This window comes from Bombyx mori, chromosome 15, assembly GCF_030269925.1.
Source record: "Bombyx mori chromosome 15, ASM3026992v2".
Lineage (NCBI taxonomy): Eukaryota > Metazoa > Arthropoda > Insecta > Lepidoptera > Bombycidae > Bombyx > Bombyx mori.
In genome coordinates this window covers 3,860,671-3,881,213 of record NC_085121.1, presented here as the reverse complement: position 1 = coordinate 3,881,213, position 20,543 = coordinate 3,860,671, and the positions used below count along the sequence as shown (strand labels likewise).

General features: G+C 37.6%; 2 protein-coding genes across 4 annotated transcripts; one reads left to right on the top strand and one right to left on the bottom strand.

Annotated features, from left to right (window-relative positions):
- The first annotated feature begins 240 nt into the window (after positions 1 to 240).
- On the top strand, positions 241 to 19,310 carry LOC101740237 (SET and MYND domain-containing protein 4). The gene is made up of 7 exons (XM_012692476.4): positions 241 to 2,488; positions 3,646 to 3,841; positions 3,918 to 4,277; positions 4,661 to 5,299; positions 5,507 to 5,722; positions 6,560 to 6,683; positions 19,027 to 19,310. Exons 1-7 carry the CDS (start codon positions 2,164 to 2,166, stop codon positions 19,216 to 19,218), a joined length of 2,052 nt encoding a protein of 683 aa, XP_012547930.2. The 5' UTR covers positions 241 to 2,163; the 3' UTR covers positions 19,219 to 19,310.
- On the bottom strand, positions 7,732 to 20,445 carry LOC101740929 (dynein light chain Tctex-type protein 2B). 3 transcript variants are annotated; one of them, XM_038015863.2, is made up of 6 exons: positions 20,090 to 20,200; positions 20,027 to 20,055; positions 18,810 to 18,852; positions 12,938 to 13,058; positions 11,505 to 11,654; positions 7,732 to 11,022 (listed from the first exon to the last, which is right to left on the bottom strand). In XM_038015863.2, the coding sequence occupies exons 3-6, from the start codon at positions 18,823 to 18,825 to the stop codon at positions 10,857 to 10,859; spliced, it is 453 nt and encodes a 150-aa protein (XP_037871791.1). In that variant the 5' UTR covers positions 18,826 to 18,852; positions 20,027 to 20,055; positions 20,090 to 20,200; the 3' UTR covers positions 7,732 to 10,856. The 3 variants fall into 3 exon arrangements, with proteins under 3 accessions (XP_037871791.1, XP_062528414.1, XP_062528413.1); XM_062672430.1 differs by having other exon boundaries at positions 20,027 to 20,445; XM_062672429.1 differs by lacking the exon at positions 20,027 to 20,055 and having other exon boundaries at positions 18,810 to 18,876; positions 20,091 to 20,375.
- Between the last annotated feature and the right edge of the window lie 98 nt (positions 20,446 to 20,543).

The following is a 20,543-nucleotide window of genomic DNA, read 5'->3' as shown; positions in this document are numbered from 1 at the left end:
GCATTCCATTCATTCCCAGCAAACGTCCTTAGATGTTTGATGAATGTGATCCTCACTCACATTCCAATATTTTAATGTTAGTGTGGTCTAGAAAACATGGAGAATAAAAAAGCGTTCGACAAATATTTCTTAGAATTTTTTGTTAGGGTACGGGAAAACCAACCTTTTCTAAATAACTCAGCTGCCAAACAATGCATATTGTTATTACATCAAAAGAAAAAAAAACTCAGCTGATTAATTAATTACCTTTATTTCGTCTGTCAGTAAAATGTATATTTATTTTACACATGAACGGTTTCCCTGTACTCAGAACTTGGTCATGGTCGAAAATTTGTTTGGCGACAAAGCTCCGTATCTTGGAAATCATTAGCGGTTCTCGGAATAGGGATCTTAGTGGACAAGACTCTGTGACGAATCGATTCGACTCGCCTAACTTTTAAATGGCTAGCAACTTATTGTCTTTGATATATGTATCTATAAACTATAAAGCGATAGCAATCTAAAAGTATGTGTAATCTATACTAATATATAAATCTACAGTGGTTTTTACGGATGTTCCGTTATAACTACTGAACCATGCATCCGATTGACTTGAAACTTGGTACCCATGTAGAAAATACATGTACTTAATGGATGGGCTAATATTTATATCAGTGTTGGACTCCCTACACCAGTTGCGGGGGCGTTAATGATGGGAATCTTTGTGGGGGTGAGAAATAATATTGTTAATTTTAAATCCCCAGCGAAGCGGACGGGTACAACTAGTGTATTATAAGTCCTGACTCGTTTTACGTTATCTGTCATATGTCATAGAGGCATGCCTCTCAAGCAAGAAGTCACAGGTAGGTACTCAAGGCTACATATAGAGTTAAATTTGTGTCCACGAGTGCTCAGCGTGTTAACGATATATTTACGCGTCTACTCTGTAACGTTGGCTATGAATTTTGTAAACATACACAATATATGCAACATATTATTATGTAACAAAATAAGTATTTACCTATATAAAGATCATCACTGATTTACTGAGAATTAATATACTTACAGCTCAAACAGGAGTACTTAATAAAAAATCATCAAATCCTTGAAATAAATAAGGTTAGATATTTAACGAAATTTGTTCTGGCTACAATCGCTAAAATGCCTTAGATTATTAAATCATCAAACGAAAATTTGATTTTGAATCTTCAAATTCAATGACGTTACTATGTATTAGTTTACATTAATCTTCGGTATTAGCTGCAACAGATTCACAGAACGGCAAAGTTAAATTCACGAATTTCGTTTTGCCTCTCTATCACGATGGAACAAAAAGTTTAACAAGTACCACCGATTTCGCGCGCTTTGCCTGTTTTTTTTTTATTCTATTGAATCTTTCCAGAACATTCCAATTAAGGTCAATGATAGTGGAACTAACACAGTTGCTTTATTGCATGATTCATCGTGTTTACGATAAAATGTATTTTTTACTGACACTAAGGGAGACGACCTGATAGTGAGTGGTCACCTTCGCTCGCGGACATCAACGATGCCAGGGCAACGATTTTTAAGACCACATTTGAAGAACACGCCTTGAAGATACGGAAGCTATGTGAAATTTACTCCAAAATACACGTCGAACTCGACAAAGAGTTCTATGTACAATCTAACTCATGCATCAGCCCGCTGAGTTTCTCGCCAGATCTTCTCAGCGGGTCGCAATTCCGATCCGGTAGTAGATTTATTCGCGAAGCAGCTGTTTTTGAGTTGTGAGGTCTCCTTCGGAGGCACTCGGACGGTTGTTACCAAATCCCACCTGTTCTAGTGAAACTGGAAAGGCTTCTGGGCCACCAGTAGGTAATCACTCATTCATAAAAATAAAAAATATTATAGAAAAAATTAATGGACTCTGCTCTGATGGTAGGTGGTGAAAAATAATTGCTTACAGCACTCTCTGTAGATTTTTATTAAATTTTATTCAGCAAAAGTTATATCTAATTTAATTTCCTATATAAGTTGGCCCAACGCACAAAATGTTCGGTCTGATGTGACGTACAGCATAACATTCTAAATTTATAAATAGAGTATTGGAGCAGTCTCTCGCGCGCACCGTCTCTCTTGTGCTGGCTAACCTATAATTTCCTTCGCTTACACGCTGCACATGTGTATTCATTAAATAAAAAAATGACCGAAGAAAACGAAGGTTTCTTTAAGAAGTTTCACGAATCGATCAACAACGAATTAGACGAAGTCACAAAAAACAATTTCGCCAATTTAGAATCGAACTCTAAGCGCGTTTCGTATCTGTGCAGTCTCCCGATTATAAAAAAGTACGATATCACCGATGATGTTGTGAAATGTAAAACGGGTGGCGAGTTTCCTGTAAACAAATCTTTAAGCAAAGCTCTACAATTAAAGGACGCGGGAAACCAATGGGTCCAAAAGGGTGATTGGGTGAAGGCTTTGGTATTTTACAGTCAAAGTATGATGCATATGCCAGAAAAGGAAAGTGAGTATAAATTACATTATCGTGGAACTTTTCAAAGTGCTTAAAGTTTTCCTCAAATACTATTATCATTAAATTCGGATACACCATAATAAAATACATATATATTTTTTGTTGTCATTTGTGGACAGTCTTTTCTCTTTGAGACCATAATATGTCGAAGTCTCAGTTTCATTGTCGATATAACAATTATGGTTCTACCATTCAAGTCGGAATGCATGAACACTTTGGGTCCGAAATCAGCAGGAGGGCAGAGACCTACTCTTTCTCTAGCACGCTTTCTTCTAGAAGCTTGCTACCAAAACAAATGCTACCAAAATGAATAATACAAGATACTTTAGGACAACTTCCTTTTAATTTAAAACGAAAACAAACAAAAAGGTTTCTGAACTTGCATTAAATTAAGGTAATTTTATATAAATTTAAATTTACTTAAAATAAAACACAAGTCATGCGTACCTGGAAATGTCTTTTTCCTCGTTTGAATTGCACGTACAGTGATTATGCGAACTTCTTAATCACCCACATCAGCAGATGTGACCCTGAACATTCGTGAAAACACGTTACGTTTTTATATGATTTTCATTTATAGAGGGTCTTTGGACTTTGAATCTCAATGTGATTTGCACCGTATATTCTATGAAGACTGCTTCAAGATGTTTTTATCATCACACCACCCCCACAGACACAGCCTACTTAGTTTCTCATCGGCTTTTCTCAGTGGGTCGCGATTCCGATCCGGAGGTACATTTTTCAGAGCACTGCTCTTGCTAGAGCTAATGTTAGCTAATTCTTCTTCTTAGGTTGACTTCGTGAGCTCACCTTTCCGTCCACACGAAGCTGGAATAGCCCCGTAGGCTACCAGTGAATAGGTAGGGTAGGTAAACAAAAATCGTATCACCCGCCATCAGGGTGGACTTCATCTCCATTTTTGGATGGCACCACAACAATAGTTCAACTATCCATAGCGCCTGCTTATGCAAGTCAAACTGGGGGCGATTTTGTTATATCTGGTATTGTGAATTCTGTGAAATGAGGTTGGCCATATGCCCATCAGACGTCGATAGCAATTAATAAACTCATCTTACACTTTGACCTCATTTGTATTTGAATTTGTAAACCGCCACAAAGTCGTTAAATCACACATGTTGCGCCAACAGCGGAAGAGTTGTCAATTGTTTTCGCCAATCGATCGGCAGCTCTGAACCATTTGCAGCAATACGAGGAAGCCCTAGCCGATATAAAGAAATGTTTGTCCCTCGGATATCCTCGGCATCTCAGATACAAAGTTTACGAAAGAAAAGCACGTAGTTTGTTGGCGCTGAAAAGGAACCGGGAATCAATTGTTGCATTCCAGTAAGTAATCTAAACCATAGACATAAAATATTTGATAATATTATTTATCATTGCTACATTTATTCATTTCTTTTAGAGACACTATAAGTGCTTTAGATGAGGCAACAAAACTTGAAAAGGAGAAAAGAACCAAAATGCGGACAGATGCTAAGATAATGTTGGAAATTTTGAACAAGGGACTAGTTCTCGCTGGGAATCCAAGCGATCCAGAACCTTTAAATAAGATTCCTCCAAAACCGAAATTAGCAGGAAAGCATAACTCCAAGTTCCCGGCGGCTTCTGAAGCGATAACAATAGATACTGACGACGTTAAAGGAAGATACGCTACTGCAACAAGGGATATCAGTGCTGGAGAAGTTTTGCTTATTGAGAAAGCGCACAGTGGAGTTCTTTTGGCTGAATTCTCGAAGACACATTGTCAAAATTGCTTCCTTAAGTGAGAATATTACTTATACGAGTATATATAAATTATTAGGTATATTTTAATATGGCATATTTGAACATGAAGCAATCATGTCAATATTCCTGTTTGAATGCAACTTAGGAAATCATGACAATCCAATGGCATAGAAAATTTTACCTCATGTCTATTCGGGAGCACCCTTGATATTGTAGGTCACGTAGAAGGTCACTAGATCATTTAGGCACAAAAAAGTTGAATGTGAACTTCTTGATACTCGTAGTAAAACGAATAGTAGAAAAAATTATGAATGTAGACATCAATCCAATTTCTTTTTCGCAATTCATAATAGGTTACATACCTACTTTTTATTGAACAACATACAATTTGAAATAAAAATTAATCCTTAAATTTTTTAGGTGTCCTATATCACTACCGTGTCCCAAGTGTCCGAACGTAATATTCTGCAGCGACAAATGCCTAGAAACCGCTTTAAAATCATATCACGGTTACGAATGTCAAATACTTCCATTGATATGGAAATCTGGATGTTCTATCACATGCCAAATCGCTTTGAGAATGATCACGCAAAACAAAAAGGATTACTTTTTGAGCATCAGCAATGATTTGAAGCCCCAGTTGGGTGCATACAAGACGGAAGACTACAGAAACATTTACAATTTAACAACTCATGAAGAAAAAAGATGCAAGCAAGACTTTTTGCACAGAACAGAGATGGTAGTATTCCTGATTAAGGTCTTAGAATTGACCGGTTATTTTGACGGAAAACCAAGAACGAAGCCGATAGAAATGGTGGAACTGAATTCAATGGCGGTTAACGAAAAATACCAGGGTGACGTAGAATTGATAGGTGGCTACTTGTTGAGGAATCTTCAGGTTCTACAATTCAATGCGCACGAAGTGTTTGAACTTCAAGTACCTAAGCCGAAAGTTGATAAGAATATTATAAAACATGACGGAAAATCAGTGTTTTTAGCCGGAGCCGTTTTCCCGACACTCGCCCTATTCAATCACTCCTGTGAACCAGGCGTTGTAAGGTACATAATAACTTAACTTCGATTTACATTTCTTATTGACTTTTGTTGTTAGTTCTGTTATGTAATATTTAAAATAATAAAATTTTAAAATGTTGTAAGCTTTAAATATTATATCCACGTAACCTTATAGATTAGAAATGGAGATTACCTAAGGAAAGCGCAATGTGGTCTTGTATAAGTTACCTTAAGTCCATAATTTTTCGACAGATATTTCTATGGCTCACACATCGTAGTTCGTGCCGTCAAAAATATCAAAAAAGGTGAGGAAGTCTGCGAAAACTACGGTCCAATATTCACGACCGTGCCCAAGGAGAAGAGACAAATGGAACTCAAAGACCGGTACTGGTTTGACTGTGAATGCATACCGTGCAAGGAAAACTGGCCTTTGTACGATGAGATGACCGAGAATTACATGAGATTCAAGTAAGGATAACTGTTTATTTACATATATTATTTTATAATAATATTTTATTTGAGTATATTTCCTCAAAAGGTGAGCAGAGTTCACGTTTGAAAACACAACTTTTATTTTTAATCGCTTATTATTTAATGGCTATTTAATTAATGATTCAGACGTTGCACCAAATCAATAATATTTTGGAATTGACTCACTCTACATGTGTTACATAACATACATAAACATGTGTTAGATTTTCGAATTACCAGAAAAATCACCCGAGGAATAATCGAATTCATAATCGTAGCAACCTGATGAATGTCGCCGTAGCCAATCGTTGTGGCAAACCTTGCTGAATACCGTACGTCCGGCAGTGGAATTTTTTCGACTTTTTTTTTATTGCTTAGATGGGTGGACAAGCTCACAGCCCACCTGGTGTTAAGTGGTTACTGGAGCCCATAGACATCCACAGCGTAAATGCGCCACCCGCCTTGAGATACAAGTTCTAAGGTTTCAAGTATAGTAAACATATAGATGAGTCGTCTATTATCAAAGGTGGCAATCTGTGCATTTGGACAAAAAAATGTTATTGATATGTCAATACAGATTGATTTGAATATAATCGTCTCCTTCAAAGAATACGGTTCAAAACCTGCATTAAATAAAGGTCAATACTTAACCTGTTATTTATCTAAGATGTCGTTCAGAAGAGTTTTGTGACTGCCAATGGAATACAAAGTCAATAATTCGTTTTTCTGATTTACCAATAATTGTCCAAAAGTCACATTGCCGGCTTTGATAATAGTCGACTCAGATAACATAACATTTTCATTCATTATTAATTGTGCAATTTTCACGTTTAGGTGCGATTCCGACAATCCTTGCCCGAACGTGGTGGCTGTTCCGTACGACTGCACCGAATTCATGATCCAGTGTGGTTTATGCCAGCAGTACACCAACATACTGAAGGGACTAAAATCGCTCCAGGTATTTTTCTTAAATGAACTACTCACGTTTGCTCACACACATACATACATACATGTCTGTTTTCATAACACACAACACGACCAGTGTGCTTAGTGCGAGTTTTCTAACGTTCTCGATAGCGTAAAAGTTAGCTCATATTTGTATGGAATGGGATCGTTTGCCTACGGTTGCCGTTAGGGGCGCTGTTCCACCTGCATACAAAATTGGGTTAACTTTTACGCTATCGAGGACGTTAAAAAACTCGCACTAAGCACGCAGAACGTATATACTGACACACTAAATACAATACCAAATAGCTTGCACGGGGATATTTATTGCGACCAGGAATCCGGGATCCGTTACAGTAGTCTGGATTTCTCTTATCTTAGATTTTAATAACGGCAATCAAATGCTTACTGACTCCGACATTGAATCTTTTGTGTCGTGACGTTTTGTGAGTCCGCACGGGTAGGTACCACCGTCCTGCCTTTTTCTGCCATGAAGCAGTAATACGTTTCGGTTTGAAGGGTGGGGCAGCCGTTGTAGATGTCTATGGGCTCCAGTAACCACTTAACACCAGGTGGGCTGTGAGTTCGTGCACCCATCTAGGCAATAAAATAAAAACATTCTCTACCTGCCCGCACGAATCTGCATTCGGCGATAAGAGACTAAGCATTTTGATTCGGGTAACAATTCTCAGCCATTAGGGTCGCTAGCCAATAAATAATCATTGAGACAGATTAAGGGAAATTTTAGTTAACTAGCTTTTTATTTGAAAAAAAAAGGCGATTTCCATCTTAAAACTACCAGTGAATAAAACATCAGGATATATGTTGTTAGTTTATTACCATCTTAGTGAATCAGTCATTAAAATTTAAATATGGTATTTCTTGCAAACATTAAATTAAAAATTGTAACCCACAACAATTTTCTGAAACTGTCGCGTAATTTAAGTGATATTCAGAACCAGAAATCGAAAATCTTACTAAAATTAGCACCAGTTCAAAGTTTGTCCGGTATAATATATGGAAATGGTGTCTTCTCGAAAATTACAAAGCAAACAACTCTATACAAAGAACAAAACTTTTAATAATGAATTCTAAAAAGATCAACAAACATATTTTGAAAGTTTAATACAATTTCCGTGACGCGGCAGTGTTCGAATAATGTCCAATAAATGAGCAAAAATTAATGAATAGTCAAAATATTAATTTAAATAATAAAGATGTCATTTAGCCGTATCCAATAGCGTTGCTCTTTACAGTATCGCAGTGTGCTTCAGATTTATATAAAATAATTTGAAGCCTTCGCTATAATTATTAATATTAACACAACATGAAACTTCGAACTCATGTATTAAGGTATGCGTTTAGCCAGTATACCTATCAAATTACTAACACTGTCATCAGTTTTCGTTCGTACGATATTATTGGTAGGTTGGAAAAAAAAATCTGGTATCGAACAGGGTTTCCTTACCATAACTATAGTCCGACACGCATACCCCAATTGAATTTAATAGTAAAGTAGACTAGAATCTAGAAGGTATCCTACAGCACTAATCTATGAAAGTTATCAAAAATTTCCATAGAAAATTTAACTCTTTAAATATATTTAGATTAAACTTTCACGGCTAACTAACATGAAATCTTGATGAGAATCCGAAAAATAATTATAATATCTAATACCAATAGTTGTGACGATAATAGTTTTGGTTAAGCCGGTTTCTATTCGCCAATTATTATTATTGATCTAACATATATTTTTTAAATTACTATTGGTTGTTTATGATTCATTCTTAAATTGATATTCGAGTACTGGCCAGATGCCATAACGTATGTAAATTAAATCTTATCGCGGACCATAATGAGTTAGTGTATCGTTCTCGAAGTAATCATGACGTTTGCGATTGATATTACCGTTTACCATCAACTAAAATGATACAGTATGTATTTACTCCGGCTTTGGCGGGTCGTGGACATAATTAAAGATACTTTTACGTTTTAATCTCCCGCGTTTTTATTGTCATTGTATTATTTCCGACGTTTCGAATATGGAGGATAGAATTAGTTCTACCCTCCATAATTTTGAATGCTTTACTGTTTTTTTGATACTAATTATTTTAAGGGATTCTATGACCTGGTAACTATGACCTTTAGGTCGAGTCTTATTTTAATTTATATTCTCATTTGTATGAAAAATGATAATATGAAATGAAATGAAAATGATTAATTTGAGACATTATCAACTGGGATGAAATTAAATGAAATGAGATGATATGGGATGAAATATAATCTCAGTAAAATGGTGGACATTTACTGAGATTTCTTCAGTGGACTTTTTTGAGGATCCCGAGAAGCTACGTCCAGCGGCTTTATTCCATTTTCCCACCTTGGTCCACTTTCACAGATATTAAACAGTTAATAAACCACCGTTTTTACACATTTAAAACTAAAGAAACACTAAATAGACAAAATAAAACAAATCACACTTCACTCCTCGCGTTCCCGCCAAAGTCTTTGGGACTAAATCAAAGCATCAAAGTAGTTTAAATTAGACAACAGTACTCTTTTCGTATGCCCTTTGCTTGAATAAGCATGGACACCGATTTCACTGTGCCCCTGACATTGTTGAAGTCCTTGAGCAACTGTGACGGCACAATAAAAAATATTCGAACTTATTTGAGGTTTAGTTGTATTTTTATTAACTACCATTAATGGGGATAGTCAAGAATTCAGAGCCCACTTAATATTGAGTGGTTACTAAATCCTATAAATACAGGACTTCCCAATCTTTTTGTGTTATCTTTTTATATTACATTTTGCTTTCATAATTTCGTTCATCGCGATAAATTAACGTGTTCTTTTTTAACCTACAGTTTATTTTTACCTTTCACTTTTTAAATATTTCGTTTGCATAATCGTCGCTTAGCTAGGATCTTTTTGAAATTTTTAACCAAGTCAAATCACTAGTTAGTTGTACCTAAGCAACGCATCCGAAACAAATTGTATCTAAAAATACTGAGGGAGTTAATTCTGTGTACCAAAGAGAAACATTAATAAATAACATACAAAATCTGTGAAATATTAAAAACTACGTATGTACCAGAACTAGAATAATTCATGATGTGTACAAATAAATAAAATCAAAGTGTCTGTTTTTATTGTCAATATAACGGGTATAACATAAACCGTACTTTTAAAAATAAGTATCTCTTCTTGTCTGGTCTGTTTATTCCGGCTGGTCCGTTTTTATCGGTACTTTTGTTAGCAAATAACTCAATGTTATGAAAAATAGCTTAGGCTACTTATATTTTAGAAACACAATCAAGCTTTTGACAAAACAATTATTGAAACCATATCCGATTAAAACACAGATATATCATTATATATTATTAATATCAGACAAAAGCACAGCAAAACATAACTGCGTTTATTAGCTATGATAAATTGTCAGTTATCGTGATTTCTTCAATATATCGAGGAGTGAAAGGCTATGTGATTTAAAGGACATTTATCTTTGTAATTAAAGACCCGTTTTCTTTGGTATTAGCATCAACAGTTCGATATTTTAAATTGAACTTCAATTAAGCTTACTCCATCTATCTATATATTAATACGTGAAGCAAAAACTTTGTATCCCTTTTTACGAAAATTGCGCGGACGGAGGAGTATGAAATTTTTCACACTTTTAGAGAATATAGAGAAGAAGTGCACAATGCTAATATTTTTTTAGAATAATGCATAAAAGATACATTAAATCAATAAAGAAAACATTACACGCACTAAATACCATGTATTTGACACACACACGCGTGCATACTATTTATTTATTGTCAAACTTTTGTTCTTGACGTCTGTTGTCAAATTGAGAATAGATTAAATATTGTTTGTCTTTATTAATTTTTTTTTATAGTGTAGCCTTGGCGAAATTTGTGAATATAGAAGAATAAAATACAATCATAATAGTGTACAAACTTACAATTCCAATTAATTATGGTCGAATTTCGATTACTGCGGGACCTCTAGTTCAAATAATATATATCATAATATATAATATATCATAATTTCAATATTTTTTCCAAATTATAAATATATCCATAAATGGCTCTCCTGTAAAGTTGCAAAAATTTCGCTAAAACCAAATAGCTATTCATCGCTCGATATATAATATAATTTTCTTTTTTTTTTAATCCATTTAATACATATATATGCCGTACGCAACAGTGTAACAATATATAGTTTCATTTCTGAATAAATCGCCGACATAGTCATCCGTTTCCGGATCCCACATGCAGCGCTGGGCGCATTTCACCCCGGCGCCTTTCATTTCTATCATGATGCACTGTACCAAAATTTTGTACCTGTGAAAGGAAATTAAAATAAAGAGAAACAATACAGTCATCCACCCATAAATACTATTTCAATGTTAACGATAAGATTATTTATTTACACAGTTGAAAATAAGTTTAACGTCTGATACGGTGATCCTTATTACAATAGCACTAAGACCTAAATCGTGTCCCAAGTGAGCGTCGGCATTAATATCCATTACAAAGTTGGTATTAAAAGAAACCGCGATCTAAAGCAAACTAGAGCGCCCAGAAAGATCATAAAGCTAGAACGCTCAGAAATATCATAGACCCCGCATACTATTATGAACATATTAGAAGAAGCCGCAATGTAAACCAAAGCGAGAACGCTTAAAAAGATCATAGACCCCGCATACTCATAAGAACAAATTTATTGTGATTTGTATTTGATACATTACAATAAATTAGAATTTGAGCTAAAATTATCTTTAATAAACATAGATAGCAGTAACTATAGTCGATGTACTTATTACCTTTTCATATCCAAGTCCTGAACTCTTTGTCGAACTCTGTTAGCGATTTCCTCTGTCCATCGCGGCGCTTGGTCCGACCTATACTTTCTACCCATCAACTGTTCCTGCATTGTCGTTACGATGATCTCGCGAACATTTTGAGACTGAAATCTGATAACCATTAAATTAGATGAAACCGTATATAGTGTTCTTTTCCTACTTATGCTGATAGCCTTGAGAGGCTATTTCAGCTTCTCCTTGACGTGTAGCCGAGCTCTCGGGGCTCAAGCCGGGAGAGTTGCTAACACTGGCCCTAGCAAGAGCAGTGCTTCGCAGAATCTACCACCGGATCGAAAACGCGACCCACTGAGAAGATCCGGCGAGAAACTCAGTGGGCTGTGTCTATGTGTTAATTCACTCGTGAAGCCCTTCGTCGCAAGCGACGGGTTCGGCGGGGGCGGTGAGCGATGCTTATGGTACCTAAAAGCACCGTTAATGGATCAGGAGGATCGGACGACTAATGCTCCATTTAGTTTTCGCGAGTCATAGACTAAATTTTAAAACTGCATTAACCGTTTAATCTCTCCTTTATTGTTCGTAATTTCAGGTTTTTATTTAAATTTCATAAAAAGAAAAAATGAATAGAAAGAAATTTAAGACGATAGTCAGCGCAAAATTAAATCGAATAATAGCTCGGTAGTCAGTTATCATCAAAAACTGTATAGCATTCGAAACATCAAAACTAATGAAAACTTTTATTTTTTATTGCTTAGCTTTGAACGAGCTCATGGCACACTTCCTTTTAAGCAGTTACCAGAGAACATACATATCTACAATGTAAATGCCGCCACCTATCTTAAGACTAGGATGTTCTAAGGTCTCAGTTTTTACAGTATAACGGCTGCCCCACCCTTCGAACCGAAACGCATTACTGCTTCACGGAAGAAACAGGATGGTGGTACCTACCCGGGCGGACTCACAAGACGTCCTACCACCAGTAAATTCGTAAAAGTCGTTTTAATTATAGCACCGTAAGCTCTTACTAGGGTAGATTAGCAAAGTCGCCTAGGCTGAGCTCCATGAGTTCGCCTACGCGTTCGGCGAAGCTAATCCCTTGAAGTTACTAGGAGTAGGTACGCAAAATAAATAATAGTTTAAAAAAAAAGTAAAAAAATACGCTTTTATAGATTTGAATTAATTATAAATAAATTTGAATTAAAAATAGTGTAAGAAAAAATGATTTTATTGTAAAATGTATTATAAAAGCTAATAAAAGCGTATTTAAAAAATGTACTGTAAATAATATGCATCGCGTCTCTTTTGAGAAATTAAAAAAATCTTAATTTCAATGGCGATTATAAGGTGAAATTATTAAATTTTTATTTATGGATTCATTCTAATTTTCTTGTTTCATTTAGTAATTGGTATAGATTATTTTAGTAATGGTTACATACTTTTCGCCCAAAGAAGGGCGCACTTCATATTTAGGTGGAGCCAATGGTTTGTCCAATTCAGTAGGGGTTATCGCTGACTCACTTTCTGTAGCTGCAGGTGTTTCTGCCTCTTCTTCAACAACTGAAATTTTATATATTAGCTTTAACCAATACATACTCAACAAATGTTAACGATTGACTTCCACGGTGAAGGAATAACAACATGTAATAATAACTAAACCCGCAAAATTATAACTTGCTTAATTACTGGTGGTAGGATCTCTTGTGAGTCCGCACGGGTAGGTACCACTATTTCCGCCGTGAAGCAGTAATGCGTTTCGTCTGAATGGTAGAACTTATATCTCAAGGTGGTTGGCACATTTACGCTGTAGATGTCTGTGGGCTCCAGTAACCACTTAACACCAGATGAGCTGTGAGCTCGTCCACTCATCTAAGCAAATAAAAATAAATAAAAAACCAACTTCAAATACGGAGGAGGTTCTTGGTTGCTGTTGTTTATCCCTATTTACAATGTGTGTGAAAGCTGTTATATTGCACACTGCAAACCATTCCAAAAAAGGTGCATAGCTTAACACAACTTGACTGTAATGCAGATGTTCATCAAGATGAGAAACTTTAAGTCTACTTTCCTAATTGGAAGCTGTTTTAAATATTAAATTATACTTTTCATAAAATACATTTTATGTTGTCTAGCACTAAATGATGGCTGCAACATATTGCGACATTAATCCTTAGGTATAGCATTTCACCAAGTGCATATTCATCTAATGCAGTCTTTCTCAAAGTGGGCGATAACGCCCCCCTGGGGGCGTTTGAAACCTAGAGGGGGGCGTTAAGGGGCCCAGGAAAAAATGGGGGGCGTTGATGTGGGTTAGGGGGGCGCTGTAAAATTTGTAATTTCATTTACTTAATTTACCCATTACCGTCCAATGTCAAATAGTATAGTAAGCCTAAACAGCTCACTTATTGTAAACATTGTTTACTATTTTATTTCTATATAATAATAGGTTGGGGAAAAGTTTCTTCGCATTTTTTAAGAAAATTCACAACATTTTTTAATGTAGGTTATTCACATTTAACTAAAGTATGTCGGTACCATTTTGTTCGATAACTTTTTGCCATCTTGTAGGTAGGGACATGATCCCATTGCTATAGAAATTTTGGGGCTTCTGATCAAAATACCGCAACAATTGGTTTTGGCAGTCCTCTCGTGATGTTAACCTGACACTGCCTAAAGAATTCTGAAGAGACCGAAACAGGTTGAAATCTGAAGGTGCAAGGTCAGGACTATACGGCGGATGCATTAACACCTCCCAGCCAAGCTCTCTTAATTTTTGCTGAGTGGCTAAAGATGTGTGAGGTCTAGCGTTATCGTGATGAAAAACCACACCCGTTCTGTTGATTAATTCCGGCCGCTTTCTCTCAACTTCTTGCTTTAATCTCATCAGTTGTTCGCAGTAGAGTTCAGAATCGATGGTCCTGTCTGGTGGTAACAGCTCATAATGTATAATGCCCTTCCAATCCCACCACACACACAGCATCACCTTGTTGCGAGTTAACCTGGGTTTCGCCAGAGTCTGTGAAGCCTGACCGGCCTTTGACCACAAACTTTTTCCCACGTTCTTGTCGTACGTGATCCACGTTTCATCACAAGTTATCAGCTTCTTCAAAAATGGTTCGGTTTCATTACGTCCTAATAAAGAATCACAAATGAGTACACGGTTCATTAGGTTTCTTTCAGTTAGCTTTTTTGTGTACCCAGTTTTTTTCAAATGCGCCATAACTATTTTGTGGTCAATTCCCAGTTCTTCAGTTTCGTCGTAACTACTGATATGCCGATCTTGCCCCACTTTTTCAAAAATGGCATCGGTTTTATCCGTAATAGGGCCAGAGTGACGTGCATTTTTGACATCAAAATTTCCGGATTGAAAACGCTTAAACCAAATTTGTGCTACTCTCACAGACACCGCACTAGGTCCATAAACATCGCAATTTTTTTCACGGCTTGCGTTGCTTTTTTACCTTTTTTGTACTAAAATTTTAAAATGTATCGAATATCTTCATTAGATTCACTCATCTTGACAGTACGAAAAATAATAAAAATCACACATCTTCTTAATTTTAATTTGGAATTATCTTCTTTCAAATTTAAACTTTTAATGATACCAAAACCAGCCAGATACAAATAGTATAGCCAAGGAGATTTTATTACAAGTTCATAAATTTTTAAGCTATTGCATAGCTTTTATCGCGGGCCTTGAGCGCGGCGACCGAATCATGAAATTCCGTAACGAAAAAAACCTAACATCCCTCACTCCGCCTACCATGTAGCTCGCGTTCAACACATTTACACGTTGCGCTTGTGTAGTGTTTGTGAATAAGCGCGTGGCGTGACGTCACACTGCATGCGCATCATGAAAAGTCTGCCCATCTCTCTCTCGCGCGGTTTAGCTTAGTAGTGTAAAGGGGACAGTTAAGGTTTTGCCTTTATTAAAGTTTAATATAGCGTGGCCTTGTTTTATTATTGTTTTAATATTAAATTATCATTGTCTAATTATAATGTCATAAGTTGATAAAAAATGCTATGCAATAGCTTTACCGCCGCAGTTCCCGAGTGCCACACGTTTTTTTTTTGTCAGGAGGAAATCGCCGGACTTCGGCTCTTCACTGGGGATGGAGGGCGGGGCATGTCGGAGTCGAACCGACTAAAGCCTCCTGTCGCTCAACAACCAGCATCCAAACCTCGCATGAGACAGAGCTCATGAAAAGGCAAAGGGGGGAAAGTGAAGCGTTTAGTGCGGAGCACATCTCTTCCATCACCCTCCCCCTCGGGACGCCAGACCGGCGGTCGTCGGCGCCACGACCACCAGCCCTCTCGGTCAGCAGGCTGTCCGAAACCCGCTTAGATGGCGCCGGTTAGAATGGTCTATCCTACAGAATACCCCGCTGGGTCCGAACCAGCGTGGGTTGAGGATAGCCGGCCTTCCATCACCCGGATGCTCATACGTAAAACGTGTGCAGAGCAGCTTGCACGTCGTCTTCTTAGGCCCCCTTCACTGGTCCCCAGGTCGACATGTGAGGGAGACCCGAAACACTTAGAGGGCCAGCCAGGGCTTGGGCGAGATCCGCCTCCCTGGACCCGCTCGACGGCGGCGGGCCTGTGCATCTCTCACGCGCCCCGCCGCCTCCTTTTTGCGAGATGGTGCACTCGCAGAAGTCGAGCATCGCCTTCCACGACTCGTCGTCACTGAGCATCGATGCCAGAACACTCGGCAACGACAAGTCGCTTCCTATTTTTGCGATGAGGACACGCCGTCACCCCCTCCCATGCGGGGCAGGCGACGAGCGTATGCTCTGCCGTGTCCAAGCCGCAACCACAATGGTGGCACTCTGCCGTCGGCTCGGCTCCGATCCGGTGCAGGAACTCACCGAAGCAACCATGCCCAGTGAGTACCTGCGTGAGCCGGAAAGTGAGGCGTCCTCTGTCACGATTCACCCAATTCACAAGAACCGGGCGAATCGCCTCGACGATCCTACAACCAGCCGAAGGATCAGCCAGCCGCCTGGACCATGACTCCAGCACGGACCGCCGAGATTGGGCCCTCCACACTCTGATCACACTGAGGCTGGGACGCGCCACGCCCCGGGCACGAAGGTTAGCCCACCACTGATAGTCAGCGGCGGGCGCCTCCGCCTCTAGGACCTAAGGCGGGGTCCCAGCCAGTACACACGCCGCCTCGAAAGAGATGGTGCGATAACCACGGATGATCCTGACTGCGATGGTGCGTTGCGGTCGTTGCAGCAACTTCGCTACCCCTACGGCCAGTGGCCCCACACGGGCGCCTCGTATAAGGCGCGTCACCTGGTCATGCCCCCCGATGTTAGAAAGAAGCCGGTTTAACGTGCCGGCCACCCCCAACAAACGAGGAACCAGGTTTTGAAAGTGAACACAGAAGGTCCAACTGTCCAGAATGAGGCCGAGGTACTTCAACTGCACCCCGACCCGATAAGGACGCCTCCAACCACGATATGGGCATCGATAGGTGGCACTCTCCGCGGCCTGTGGAACCACATGGCCTCGGATTTACTGAGTGTCACGTCGAGGCCCAATTTCCTGATTTTGCCGACGACATGCGCCACCCGAGCGGTGGCAAGATGAGCAAACTCAGCAAAACTCCTGTGTACTACGACTTTTTACAAAGTCGTAGTACATTATTTTATTCTATCATCAACAGTTTTCGTAGGGCACGCGACGTAAAGAATATTTTAGGTAATTTTTTTACACCTTGGGTTAAATTATTGGAGTTTTAGTAAGGACACCCAATTTTTTTTAAAAAAAGATTATAGTCTATGTCACTCGGGAATAGTGAAGCTTCCAAACAGTGAAAGAATTTTCAAATCGGCTTAGTAGTTTCGGAGCCTATTTAATACAAACAAACAAATCTTTCCTCTTTATAATATTAGTACAGATATTAATTATTACAAATAATAAAAACGCTGACTTAGGCGGCCGTTTTTATTTGAACCAGTTCTAAATTATAAACTAAAATTCTATGAAAAATTGCCCATATTTATCTATAATACGAAATGATATTAATTTATTTTTCGTAGTTTCCTTCCTTCTTGCGTCGATAATCCTCAGTGCTGAGGGTCGTGGCCTCCTCTAATAACTTTCTCCTGCATCATCTTGCGCCATTCCTGCCTGTCCTCGGCTGTATGGATAGCAACGTGGACTGAAGTATTGAGAGTGGAGCGTATTTGGTCCGACCAGCGCATTGGATTTCTGCCTCTGTGCCCTCTCCCGCATACCTTGCCCGTTACCAGCAGCTTTTCCAGATTGTCACCGCTCTTTCTGGCGATATGTCCAAAGATCTCTAAACTCCTCCGCGCGCATGTAGTGCGGAGGCGCATTGGAATCTTGAGCTCGGTAAGAATGGATTCGTTGGTTCTGTGTTCTGTCCAACGAATCCCGAGCATTTTCCTTCAGCACCACATCTCAAACGCGTCGATGCGTTGGCGGTCGGCTTTCTTGAGGGTCCAAGTCTCTGCGCCGTAGAGAAAAATGCCACCCAAGCACGGTCCATTTGGGACATAGTCCTCTTTGCCATACTGATTCGCCTTCTGAGGTCCTTTTCGGAGGATCCATTACTAGCTATGACGGAGCCCAGATAAATGAAATCCTCTACGTCTTCCAGGTTTAGCTTATTCGTAGTTTAATAAGTTATTATTGTTAGTAGTATTATTTACTAGTCGAAATATAAATTTTTAATTATCTCATGATGAGAATCTTATATTAATGAGAAAGATATTCAAAAAAAATAGTTTCGTTCTAAGAAATTAGCATAGTAATAGTACAGTGAACTAGCAATTTATTTTGGTAATTCTGAATTTAAACAAACATATTGATGAGAAGAATTCATTTTTACTTTGCAAATTTGTAAATACACTCTCTGTAGCAATGTACGGACATATATGAAGAAACAATAATAGCATCTACAAATACATATGTACTACGTGGTTCCACATTTACTAAAATTAATACAACATTTATTAATTAAATTAATGAAATTGTGGTTTTAAAGTTTTAGGGGTGTATAAAAAATGGGGGGCGCTGAAAAATAATTGATATTCAAAGGGGGCGGTAAAAGAAATAAGTTTGATAATCACTGATCTAAGGGATGGCAGTACTATTTATTTTTATATTTACTTAGAAATTCAAAAACTCAAGCCCACACTAATAGCTGGCTACCTCCAACTCTGTTTATTTCATGTGCTCCATTATTCCAGTTTTCATGTGCAGATGTCTATAAGTTCTGGTAAAGACATAGAACCACCCTTCCTCATTCGTCTATGTAATAAAATAAAAACTTACCATTCTCATCGGCCATGATGCATCAATAATTTCTTGAATAAATCTGTCAATATAACATTTAAGTTAACTGTATGTTTATTTAATTGTATAATTAGAACTAGTTTTTTTAGGCATAATATTATCCTAATCAATCTCAACATCCCTTTTTAAACAGTTCAATCATAACTACTTACTGTTTAGGCTATCAGTACTATGTAAAACCCGTTTTTCCTAACAGGATACAGAAATGCTCTATCGCCACGGTCGAGCAGCTATGGATGAAGGCAAATATGGTGAAGCAGTAAAGAAGTTCACCGAAGTACTGAAGCTATATGATGCAACATTAGCACCACCATACAAGTCATACTATGATTGCGTCCAAGACTTGAGACGCTGTTTGCTTTCCATGGGCAACTACAGTATTATTTAAAATATATTAAATGTTTAAATTATTTTTTTGTAATGGCAACATTTTGCTGATTGAAATCCTTTTAAAATTAAATGTTTTCATGAGTCTTTTTAGTTGGTGTGTACTGTTATTATAATAATATTTTTTGATCCTAAATTAATTCATTAAGGGACTTCGCTCTCTTAGAGCTTTTACTGTATCCCTATGACCTTTCATAAATGAACTCTTTGGTTGAACCTCCAATACTATCTAATAATTATGGAATATATTTTAAGCCTGCCCGAGCACCATCATTCGACCTACTTGTTCTACAAAGCAAACGTACAATTTGCGAAAAAAGTTGGTTATTCAGTGAACAATGCAACTGAGGCTTCATATTTCACATCTCTTTTTTAAGCATAATACATATTATTCCTATTCAATCACAACATCCCTTTCAAACAGCTCGTAACTACTTATTGTTTATGCTACCAGTACTACTTCTGGTACTATCTCATGGTGAGCAACAGCATCTACAGTGTGGTGTATATTTGTTATTATATATTTTACATAATATTATTTAAAAGTTAATAAAACAGATTAATATGTTGTAATTGCACATAATCTTCAGAATTTTTCATCGAATATTACACGACACACTCATCTAGTACTACATGCGGAAGAAACGATTTGAATGGTACCTATATTCTTTAATTGGGTTGAAACGTTGACCCATATTAAATATCGTAAAATCTATCCATTAATGACTCAAATTTTATAGAATTGTTGCAATTTGGACAGCTTAAAGCCTATGTAGTTAGGTCACAACATATACAAATAATTTACTTACCACAATTTGTCTACCTAAATAAAATGTTTTAGTTATTATAATTCAATTTGCCGTAAATGTGCACAAATTTAACCAAAATTAATATTTAATAATCCTATATTTAAATCCAGATAAATGTAACTCGTTAATAAAGTTTATTGAATGAATGTGTTTAAAATAAAGAGCTTTTTTCTGTTGTTGTTTTTAATGTTTTTATTACATAGGTCATAGATTATACACTTATGACATAGGTACCTAGTAGGTAGGTGTTGTTTCATTTGTGCAGATAAATAGGCAAAGAAATACAAAAATAGACAGACAATATTTTGGAAGAAAACAGGTGACCAAACATTGCGGCGAAGGTTATTCTGACTAACCGAAATGCATTACTGCTTCACCGCAGAAGCAGGCAGGGTGCTAGTGCCAGCCCGCGTGAACTCACAAGACACTACCTAGATTAGAAAATTTTGCAGTAGGCAACGACTTGGCTGTATCTTTATTATTCCATATCGAATAGTAAACGTTCGTCAGCGTCAAT